This window comes from Trypanosoma theileri (genome assembly GCF_002087225.1).
Source record: "Trypanosoma theileri isolate Edinburgh chromosome Unknown TM35_Tth_43_V1, whole genome shotgun sequence".
NCBI classification, from domain to species: domain Eukaryota; phylum Euglenozoa; class Kinetoplastea; order Trypanosomatida; family Trypanosomatidae; genus Trypanosoma; species Trypanosoma theileri.
In genome coordinates this window covers 163,029-174,831 of record NW_021639885.1, presented here as the reverse complement: position 1 = coordinate 174,831, position 11,803 = coordinate 163,029, and the positions used below count along the sequence as shown (strand labels likewise).

Sequence of the window (11,803 nt, the reverse complement as noted above, 5' to 3'; positions counted from 1 at the left end):
TTTTTTTTTTTGTGCTCTTTTTTCTTTCCCCCATCGTCCTATCGCATTTCACACACAACTCAGTTATTACTATTTTCACAAACTGGGTACAGAATAGAAAAGATAGATTATAAATTTTCTTTTATCTTAACGGATATGTTTATATTCCCCGTTAAATGGTATAAATTATAGTTCTTGTGGATATATTTATTTATTTATTATTTTTTTCTTTTATATGTTGTCTTTTTTAAGTTCATTTATTTCTCCTTTTCTGTATTTTCTATTATTTACTCGTTCTTTTATATATTCACAGTTCACACCATTGGCTTTTCTCGTCGTCCATTCTTTTTTTATTATTATTATTGAAAATGATCTTTATAACTTGTGCTGACCTTCTCTTTATTTTGCGTTTCCTTTTTTTTTTCTTTCTCTGTATGCATGTATGTATTTGTCAAATGTAAGAAACAGGTGAGAAGGGACGGAAGGAGAGAAGGAAAATATAGAGAAGAAGTAAAACAAAAAAAGAAAAAAAAAGAGAAAAGAGAAATAAATAAAAAAGGAGGGAGGGCTCTGTTACTATTTGTTATTATTTGTAGATGCCCCCTCGTCCAGCAAAAGGTCGCGCTGCGCAGTCGTTTGTCGCGGCTCGCGGGGCACCCGAAAGTCTGCAGAGTTTCTTGGGTGGAATTGCTTTGCCTGCGCAGAGTGGCGCCGATGATGCTGCCATGATTGAAGTGAATCTCAAACTACTGCAGAAGAGCCACGAGACCACAGTGCTGAAGGCCTTGACGGAGTTAAACCGGCAGGTCGCTGTTGTGCCGGAGTGGGAACTTCTCTCATATCTCCCAGTCATTGTGGAGGCCGTCATTCGCCACGCCGAACACCCCAACGCCGCTGTGCGTGCCGGTGTGTTTACACTTCTTCACGGTGTTGTGCAGCGAGGGGAGGAGCTGCGGCGGGAGTTGCTGCAGCGATTGCCGTCACTCGCTGTTGTGTGGGTGGCACGCATGAATGATATGGAAACTTCCGTGCGAAAAGATGCTCGTGATGCATTTAATGCCGCATTTAGCCCTGAGATTCTGCAAAAATACGCAGATGTCATTGTGGATGGTCTCATTGACGCGTATAAGGAGGTAATTGAAGAAAGTCGTGGAAAACCTTTACAAGATGATAACTTGGATAAACGATCTAATGCCATTTATTCTTATGTGTGTGCATTAGGGTATATGATGCGGCAACCAGTTGCGGCACGAGAAAAAATTATTACTTTTGTAGAGAAACAATCGTTGCTTCCTATTATGCCTTTACATGAGGGTAATGTAAAAGGTAATTTGGTAGCAAAAACACCAGTCGTACGTTCCTCATCGTTATCATTATTACGAGATATTGTTGATTCTGGACTTCTTACCCCTCAAATACACCGTTGTATCTCAACAGCCCTTTATGATGCTATGAAGGATGTTGATGTTGTTGTGATAAGACGTACATGGGAACTTCTCTTGCTATGGTGTGGAGATAACGCTCAGACTACTATTGGGTACTTTCATGATGGATTTCTCTCTAGTATTATTGATAGTTTCATGCGTTGCGATGATCCAGCCGTGGCTGAAGTAATTTATCCTTCCCTTGTTCCACTCCTTGTACCTATTACTCGTGACCCACGCTGCGCTAACGCTGCTGCTGAGTTTAGTGACGCCCTTGTGCAAAAGTTGAGTCATCTTGTGAATGCAGGTGTACAGGAGTGGGGATTGGTGCTCTCCGCCGTGATGCGGCTGTGGGAACTCCTCTGTGTGCGCACAGCCCGTCATGAACAAGAACAACAAAAACAAGAAGGAGGAGAAAAAGAAAAGGAAGGTGAAATGAAGTGTGTAAGATTATTTCGTCAAATTATCACAACGTTGTCTACTACTATAAATACACCAGCGCAACAGTCACGTTACCTGCAGATCACCATATCGGTGGTAGCACAAAGTATGACACGTGTTGCTCGTCATCAAGAGTACTTTAGCGAATGTGTGCGCACTTTGTGTGAAGATCCTGATGCTTTCTTTTCTCAGCATTCATCTCAACAGAGTGCCGCTGTTAAAGAAAGTTTTAACATGATTCAAGCAGGAGTTATGGGATCTATTGCTTCTATGCCTAGTGTATCAACGGAGGTAGAACAATTAATTGAAAAATATACACTTGGTAAGCTTTGGAAACCTCTTCTGCAGTTTCTACGTATTTCTCTCAGTAATAATAAAGCTAACAATGGTACCTATTTTATTCCCTCTAAGACCACTCAATTTATAGTTGCAAGAGGTTTAATTGAGGCCATTTCTTTCAGTACTATGAAGAAAGAGGTAAAGGGAAAAGAAGAAAAAGAAGGAGTGAAAAATGAAAATGAAATTCGAGAAGATTCTAATGTAGCATGTTTTGAAGAACTTCTATCGCTTGTGTTGGAGTGGAATAATGTTGAAATTCGTGATGAAGTGCAAAGGTTGGTTAGTAACATGGATGATGAACTAGAGTGGGTACAAGGGAGTATTCGGAAACATGATATGAAAGACCCTGAACGATTAATGTCTGTATTCCTGCAAGCATGTGAGGATTCTGATTTTCGTACTCTAGAGTGTTGCGTCAATGCGTTTGAAAGTCAGCAACGGGAGATTCCGCCAACAGAGAAGGAACGACTTCGGCATGCCGTGCAGTTATCACTCCAGAAAACATTACGTCTTATTGTTGCTGAGACTGAAGAAGAACACGTATCACGTGATGGCGCCAAATCAACCAACAGCAATAAAAGTAGTGATGAATCAAATGATAACTCTGCAGAAGAAGATGAAGAAGATGAGTCAGAAGAGAAGGACAAGAACAAGAGTGAATCTGAAAGTGAAGAAGAAGAAGAAGATGAAGAAGAAGAAGATGAGGAAGATGAAGATGCAAATGAGGGTGCATTGGTATTAGAGCGACTCATTACGTGGTCTGATCTTCTTCGAAAAGATGCACGTTTGGCTATTCTACTCAACTTCAGCAGTGATGACTTTGAACTACCAATATTGTTTCGTATAGTGGCTGCTGTTTCTCCACAATTACATGCAGAACAGTACATGTCCATTAAGGCACTCCGTGTTGCTCTACAGGAAACGGGAGATCCGCTGCTGCTTGCAATGTCGCGGAAAACACATTCGCTTGGTGTTAGTCAATTCAATCTGATGATTGAACACATAGAGGAATGGTTGGATTCACATGAGGTGAGTGTGGAGCGTCGCGATACGGCATCGTTGGAGCTCTTTGATGAAGTTATGCGAGATCCATCCTCTGCTCTCGCAGCGTGTGGACAACTCACACGTTTGTTGCCATTTGCCTCCAGTAATTTACTGCAAGGTATTGCGTGTAGTGCGGAATTGTGGTCTGAGAATGAAGTGCGGCTACGAGAGAGTAAAACATCTGCAGAGGATGTGCCGTTTGCCATGCTGGATAGATATTGTTCATTGGAGATGATGGAATTATCTCTGCTGCGATGTGTACGAACGGCACAACTCGTACATTTACTTGGCGTTTCGGTTCCAATTGAAACATGTGATGCGGTGACGGTGACACTTCCATTGTTGAGAGCTGCACGTGTACAAGAGACGATGGCGGATCCTATACGAAAACTACTAATGACAAAGTTACTACCACGTGCATTACTTCGTCTTAACTCAGAGAAAGAAATTCTATCACTTTTAGCAGGAGATGCAGAGCCGCATCTTCTTATTTGTACACTTGCTGGCGTTATTCGTGATGTGTTAACACATGCGAATGATGCTCTTGTGGAGAATGCGCGGTGCATTGCAAGTGTAATCACAGAGTGGATTGTGGATGCGCTTTTCTTCCACAATGAAAAGAATAATAATAATAATAATAATAATAATAATAATAACAAAAAGTCGGCACCTATGCATCCTGCAGCTGTAGCAGCGTATCGTGCCTTCTTTGCTTCTCTTGATGAGGCAGCCGATGTAATTGGAGCTTCTATTCTCTCTACTGTAGGGGCTCGTGCAGGAGCGGCACTGCAGGAGGCTATGTGTATGTTACCTACACTTGATTTACGTCAGGCACTACTCACAATGACTCTTCATCGTCATCTCAATAATGCACCTGTTGTGGTCGCTAGCACTGTGCATCAAGTCATCACTTACGCACGTTCGCAGCGACCACTAGACGCGTTGGAACTCCTTTCAGAGTTTATCTCCAGTCGTATTAATGATGCCGCTGCATATACAGAGCTTGTACACGATATCACACACATGTTAGCACGGTGCTATAGATTACGTCACATGCCACCAAATGGACGATTAGTCACACAAGCCGCTAATGATGTTCCCATCTCATCAAGGGATCTTCGTCGTGTTGTTGTCTCTGCTGTATGTGCACGTCGTGGAGTTAATTTGCATGGTCGCATAGATGATGTACTGCGCAGTTCTGTGCATCTCGTTTTATTTGATGCGGTGGCAGAGTGTGTGGTATCACTGCGCCAAACGAAGGAAGAGGAAGTGCCGCTTGTGACGAAACTCGTCGCCTTCACATCTAATTGCCTTAGTGAGTTAGTGACATCAGATGTTTCTGTATTGCGTGCCTCTGAGGTGAGTGTGACTAAAGTGGCAAGTGTGATGAATTTCGCCTATCAATGGCTTTGTGTCACATCTATCGCAAGACTTGAAAATATTGGAATGGATAATGTTACGAGTGCTATTCGAGCAGTGACGTTATTATCAAATTTAACACTTATGCGTTCAAGTTTTGTTCTACTTCCTATAATGCGTCAAATTACATCCAAACGTACATTAAAAAATTTACGTAATGAATTTTGTGTAAGATCTCCAGTAAAAGTTAATGTGTTTATGCGAAATACGGCTATTATTGCAAAAACCAATAAACAGAAATTAGCATTATTCCCTCATTTACTTGCGTGGTGTATTACACTCAGTGGTCCTATTCATGATAGTATGACAAGAGAACAACGTGAAGAAATATTTCATCTTCTTGATCTTCTCTGTTCACTTTTACTGACTTCTGCAGTACCTGGAAATAAACGACTGGATGGTACATATCTCTGTACATCTGTGAAACTTTCTGGTGAAAATCTTGGATTTGAGACGGCTGCTTTAACACGTCCTAATGCGTCTAATCCAATGAAAGAATTAGCGAAGGGAGCTGCAGCTGTTTTTGCACTTTTATTGCAGGGTAATACGTTATCCGTTGTTAAGAATTGGCTTGAAACTATTGAACGAAAATTACAGGATTCTTTCTTTACCTTTGTGGAAGAGCATGTATCACCATTCCTTATTCAAGAGAGTCTTCTCACAGTACTTGGTAAGAGTCCATCAGGAGAGACTACATTTGATGTGAATGAAAATTACACGGTTTCCGTGAGTCTTGCAAAACACCTTATCACCTTAAAATATACCATGGAGGATGCCAGTGTAACTGTAAAGATTACATTCCCATCTGCATTTCCCCTGCGACTACCAACAGTTACATTTGAAAGTGGTCGTGACTGCGGTGTATCGACGGAACGGTGGCGGGCGTGGATGCTTAAAATGACAGTTCTCCTTTTTGGCGGTTCTGCCAATGTGTGGGAGTGTGTCACTCTCTTTGGTCGCAACATGGATGCACACTTTGCTGGCCACGAGCCGTGTCCAATTTGTTTTGCGGTTGTCTCTGCGGTGAGCCACCGGCTGCCGGATATGCGATGCGCCGTCTGCCGCAACTCTGCCCTGCACTCCGATTGTTTATACGCATGGTGGGCAAACAGCGGACAAACCGTATGCCCACTCTGTCGTTCACCATGGGTAGGGAACTAGGATAATATATATATATATATATATATATATATATAATATTATTTCTGGTGTTCTCCTTGTCGTTTCGCAAATTTTTATTTCATTTATGTTGATGTAATAATCTCCATGAGATTGTGTTTCGTAATATGTCCTCTTTCTCTTCTCTTGCTTTACTATGAATCTCTCTATTGATGTTAGGTACTCCTAAAACTGTTTTACATGGTTCTGAGAAGGATTTTCTTATCTTTTTTTTCCTGTTTCAAGATGTTTATATATATTTCTTTTTTTTTGTTTTGTCTTCACATGTTATATATACATATGATTGTTTTATTTATTTCTTTTATTTCTTTCATTTCTTTTTGGGGTACAACATAAAGAAACTAAAGGGACAGTTTTTTTTTTAATTTTTTCTTCTATTGATTAGATGCAACCTGTCATCCACCCGCTGCCACGCGAGCAGCCGCTGATCTCATCTAGACGTGCAACCGTCGATCGTGCCCGTCGTTTGCATGCAGGAACATTAAACATCTTTTCTGCAGAGCCACCCGCGCCTGCTGCTGCTCCATTCCCCAAACGTCAAGAACATCACAGTGATGAGTCGCAGGAAACCCGTGAATTTGGGTATCCACATCTGCGCCGCGTTAAACCAGTACAACGCCCGGAAACACCGCGTGGTATTCATCAAGTTCCTCACGCTTCAGGAAAAGTACAGAATATTCAAGTTGTTGGGATCACAGACGCTTACAAGAACCCGAGCAACATGCCAACCCCACGCGGTGGTGTGCGCTGCACCGCCCGCAGTAATTCTTCCTCCATGCGTGATATACTCGCCTACAAAGATAATAGTAATTTCAATACACTTAATAGGCTTCCTGTCTCCAGACCTCCATCCCGTACTCTTGATTATAGCAATCAGGAACGGTTTTGCCAGGCAGTGCGAGATCACGCACAGCATAGACGTGGTGGAGTAACTGGGTTTTACGTTAATCTCGCGCGTCATCGCGTGGGAAGCGGGAATTGTAATAATAATAATAATAATAATAATAATAATAATAATAATAATAATAATAATAATACACATTATAATCCTCCCACTCCACTGCGCGAGTGGCATTTGGAGGACCCGCCGCCAACACATACGTTGTCGCTTGGTAGTTGCTGGGAGCAGTTGCAGTCCCTCACGGGCATTAACATCACACTCATGCAGCTGGCAGAACTGATATGGGATAAGGACGAGCTCACCGCGTTGATGGGCGGCAGCGTGGATGAGGAACGGCTCGGTGAACTCACAGTCTCTTACCGTGACTTCTCCGTCGCCTTTGGTGATAACTCCATGAACAACAAACTCGCCATCATGAAGATTTAACCCACAGAAAGAGAGAGAGAGAGAGAGAGAGAGAGAGAGAGAGAGAGAAGTGCTAATAATAGTAATAATGATAGAAAGATAATAGACTGAAGAAATCTGGGCAAAACGAAAAACAAACAAAAAGAAAAAAGAGCGCCAAGAAAGAAAGAAAAAAAGAAGCAAAAAGGAAGACAGAGGCGTGTATCCGTAGGAAAAATAAAAAGATTACAGTTGTGTAGATGGTGGAAAGTTTCAAATAAACTTGTTTTTTCAATAATATTTGAAATAGTTCTTACTTTACGTTTTTGTTTTGTTGTTATTGGTGTTTGTGTAGAGTTCATCCATAGAGAACAACTGATAGTGTGCGCTGTGAATTATAGAAACTGATTCCAGTTTTTTTTTATTATTATTATTGTTTTTTTTTTTACGTGTTATTTTTGTTTGTTATTTTTTTGTTTTCTCTAACGTTCATGTTTTTTTTTTTTTTTAGTACTACCACTATACCAGGTCAAATTTTTTTTTGTTGATTATATTACATAAAAAAAAAAAATTCTACTGAGGACTGTGTTTTTATATTTATTTCTTCTTATTTCCTTATTCGGTCTCCTAAAATGTTTTCTTTTTGTTTTTCTCCCTCTTTTGTTTGATATTTTTCTTTATGGAATTGTAGTTTAATAGCTATATATATATACCTATCTATATATATATTTTAATTAGATATATCCTTCTGATATTTTATCTTTTAGTTATGTGGGAAACAGCTTCTTTAAGTAATGGCTCTATTGTACATGAAAATCATAATGATTATAATGATTATAATGATGATAATGCCACGGTGTGTCCTTCACCAGTGGAGGAGTCATATGTGGAGAGTGGAGTTATTACAGGTAACGCATTGCTGAACGCCAAACTTTCGGAGACGGATATTGCACAGGCACATACTCTACGTATGATGGGAAGTGATTATGATGATAATACGGCACATTACGTTGCAGAAAAAGTGATCCCACTAGCCGTCACATTACGTACTGTAGAGATTGCATCTACACAATTTAGTCCAGTCGGTCTTAAGAGCCTATTGCGTGCGTTGTGGAAAACACCATGGGATACGTTAGAGCATCTTTCCTTGTGTGATGTACATCTTCACTATGAAGAGTGTTCTCTGATTCGACATGTGATGATTAAACAACGTACACATCTCAAAGTGTTGCAGTTGCGACGGTGTCATATGGATGATCTTGCAGCGCAGTCAATTGCAGAAGGTGTTTCACAGGCAGATTCTCTACAAGAATTATTTCTTGCAGACAATGATGTAATTCCAGCTTTTACAATATCTGTAGAAGAAGGGACCCTATCATTCCCAAATTCTCTTAAAACACTTGATATTAGTGGAAATCACATTGATCCACATCATCACCGTGGTCTCTATCGTGCCTTTTCTCGCTGTGCCTCTTCAATAGAGGAAATATACCTTGCAAGATGTTCTCTCTCTGAAGATGGATTAAATGCCCTTCTACATGCTGGTATTCACTCTTCTCATGCGCTACGTGTATTAAATGTAGCATCTGGTCGTCTCTTTCGTGGAGCTGGTAGGGTGCTTTGTAGTGTTCTCACAGAGTGTCCAAACTTGGAACGGTTGTATGTACAAGATAACTTTATTGAAGTAGATGGTGCTGCGCGAATGTCTGTTGGTATTCCATATGCTAAGAAACTGACCGTACTTGGAATGGGAAGATGCCATTTAGACAGCGAAGGTGTAAGAATTATCGCTGAGGCGGTAAAACAGAGTTCTTCACTGCGTGAACTCGATCTCTCTGGGAATAACGTACATGATAATGATGTATACCATATCTGTGCTCTCACTGTGGATGGATGTCTACGGTTAAAATTCCTTGATTTATCTGATAATCCTCTGACAAAAGCCTCTTGGGCAGCACTTCAAACCTTAATAGAGAGAGAAAAGGGAAATGGTTGCACTATACTAGTTCGTGGGACAGAATTAGAGGAAGAATATTCATATCTTCGTTGTGATAACTGATGTGATACCACATTGATGGTATTATTTCTTTAATCTTGAACTCCAAGAAGTTTTTGGCATTTCTTACTCAGCAAGTTAGATATGAGGGTGTGATAATTATGAAGATGTAAACAAGATTTCAGTTCAAAAGGTTTATGACCAACATAACCATTCAGATAAAGAAAACAACAACAAGAAGAAGAAGAAGAGCAATGAAGTAGAATATTTAGTTAAGTTAAAAAAAGATATATTTCTTTTTCTTTCTTTTTGTCATTGTGTGAAGTTAGTCATTGATAATTTCTTACATTTTTTTTTCCCTTCTTCTTTCTCTCTTTTTTTTTCTTTTTCTTTCTCACCACCGCGTACTCTTTGTTTTTCCTTACTATTTCTCACAGAACGATTCTTAGTACTCCCATTAGCAAAAGAACTTATTACTGTTTCTGCCTTAATTTACTTACCCCATTTTTTTAAAAAAAAAGAAAGAAAAAAAACACAAAAATAAAACTTACTTCAATATCTTATCATGCTGCGTCGCTCTTTGGCATTCTGTTCTAAGAAAGCTCCGCCTCCATTTAAGTATGTCCCATTGATTCCACATGCTTCCCACAATGATACCCCGTTTCGACTACTCACAAAAGACTATGTTTCTGTTGTTAATCCTGGTGCTGGAATTCCAGAAATTCTTAAGGTAGATGTGGAGGGTTTGTCATTGCTTGCCGCAGAAGCTATTGGTGATGTTGAGCACCTTTTACGTCCCTCACACCTGCAATGTTTGCGTAATATATTTGATGATCCTGAAGCCAGCGATAATGATCGTTTTGTTGCTTTACAACTCTTAAAGAATGCGAACATTGCTGCAGGTCGAGTCCTTCCTGGATGTCAAGATACTGGCACAGCAATTGTTGCTGGTTATAAAGGTGAACAAGTTTTCACAAATGGTGATGATTCTGAGGCGTTAAGTCGTGGTGTTTACAAGGTATTTACTACAACTAACCTTCGATACAGTCAAAATGTTCCACTTTCTATGTATGATGAGAAAAATACAGGATGTAACTTACCGGCACAGATTGACCTCTACGCTACAAAAGGACAAGAATATGAATTTATGTTTGTCGCTAAGGGTGGTGGTTCAGCAAATAAAGCATACCTATTTCAAGAAACAAAATCTGTTCTTAATCCAAAATCTATTCGAAAATTTCTTCAAGAAAAGATTGCTACCATTGGAACAGCGGCATGCCCCCCATATCATATTGCTGTTGTTGTGGGAGGAACAAGTGCAGAATTAACTATGAAAATGGTTAAATATGCCTCTTGTAAGTACTATGATTCTTTACCGACTAAACCAGATGAATCTAAAGGTTATGCCTATCGTGATGTTGAAATGGAAAAAGTGGTAATGGATATTTGTCGTGATATTGGAATGGGTGCCCAATTTGGTGGTAAATATTTTGCCCATGATGCCCGTGTGATTCGTCTACCTCGTCATGGAGCCAGTTGTCCTATTGGTATTGGTGTAAGTTGCAGTGCGGATCGTCAGGTGCTTGCGAAGATAAACAAGGATGGTATTTGGTTGGAGCAGCTCGAGACGGACCCCGCCAAGTACCTCCCGGAGGTGACGGAGGACCAACTTCTGCGGGTGCCACCGGTGGAGATTAATCTTAACATGCCGATGGACGCTATTCGTGCGGAGTTGTCTAAATACCCCGTGAAGACACGACTGAGTCTCACCGGGACGATCATCGTCGCTCGCGATATTGCCCACGCCCGCATGCGGGAGATGCTCGAGGCGGGCAAGCCGCTGCCGGCGTACATGCGGGACCACCCGGTCTATTACGCCGGGCCCGCCAAGTGCCCCGAGGGCCTCCCCTCCGGCGCCTTCGGCCCCACCACCGCCGGCCGCATGGACCCCTTCGTCGATCTCTTCCAGTCGCACGGCGGCTCATTTGTGATGCTCGCGAAGGGAAATCGCAGCCGGCAGGTGACAGAGGCCTGTCGCAAACACGGCGGATTTTATCTCGGTAGCATCGGTGGACCAGCAGCCGTGCTCGCAACGGAGTCCATCCGCAAGGTGGAGGTGCTCGACATGGCAGAACTCGGAATGGAAGCAGTGTGGAAGATTGAGGTGGAGAACTTCCCAGCGTTTATCGTCGTCGACGACAAGGGAAATGACTTTTTTCAGCAACTAAAATAAATATCAGCGCCTCGTCGTCGTCGCCGTCTTCTTCGTCGTTGTCGCCCTCCCAAAAAAAAAAAAAAAAATCATTATCAAAAGACAACGAAAGGAGAGATGAGGAAATGAAATAAGAAAGAGAGAGAGAGAGAGGGAAATAACAAATTGAGAAAGGAAGATACAAATATTGACATTTCAAAGGAGAACATGTTTTCTCTTATTCTTTTTTTTTTTCTTTTTTTTTTTCTTTTTCTCTATCTCTTCTTCTTCATCATCATCTCTGTTTTAATCACTTGCAGTTCCCACTCCCAACTATGAAAAGAACGTGGAGGGCGAATGCACACCAAAGTGAAATTTGTACGTAGGACATTATATATAAATATATAATGTCTTGAATATAATTGCATCTATGGATGCATGCGTTCGTATGGGATTCTGTGATTAAATGTTTTTCGTTTCGTTTCGTTTCGTTTCATTTCGTTTTT

General features: G+C 41.0%; 4 protein-coding genes across 4 annotated transcripts; all 4 read left to right on the top strand.

The window, feature by feature from the left end:
• Window positions 1-575: 575 nt before the first annotated feature.
• TM35_000431670 (putative zinc finger protein) lies at window positions 576-5,807 on the top strand (the record flags this gene model as incomplete). Its single annotated transcript, XM_029030066.1, has 1 exon — window positions 576-5,807. One exon carries the CDS (start codon window positions 576-578, stop codon window positions 5,805-5,807), a length of 5,232 nt encoding a protein of 1,743 aa, XP_028878665.1.
• A 403-nt stretch (window positions 5,808-6,210) lies between these two features.
• TM35_000431660 (uncharacterized protein) lies at window positions 6,211-7,152 on the top strand (the record flags this gene model as incomplete). The annotated part of the gene is made up of 1 exon (XM_029030065.1): window positions 6,211-7,152. The coding sequence occupies one exon, from the start codon at window positions 6,211-6,213 to the stop codon at window positions 7,150-7,152; it is 942 nt and encodes a 313-aa protein (XP_028878664.1).
• Window positions 7,153-7,879: 727 nt separating this feature from the next.
• Window positions 7,880-9,169, top strand: TM35_000431650 (uncharacterized protein; the record flags this gene model as incomplete). The annotated part of the gene is made up of 1 exon (XM_029030064.1): window positions 7,880-9,169. The coding sequence occupies one exon, from the start codon at window positions 7,880-7,882 to the stop codon at window positions 9,167-9,169; it is 1,290 nt and encodes a 429-aa protein (XP_028878663.1).
• Window positions 9,170-9,671: 502 nt separating this feature from the next.
• Window positions 9,672-11,339, top strand: TM35_000431640 (fumarate hydratase; the record flags this gene model as incomplete). The annotated part of the gene is made up of 1 exon (XM_029030063.1): window positions 9,672-11,339. The coding sequence occupies one exon, from the start codon at window positions 9,672-9,674 to the stop codon at window positions 11,337-11,339; it is 1,668 nt and encodes a 555-aa protein (XP_028878662.1).
• Window positions 11,340-11,803: the final 464 nt, after the last annotated feature.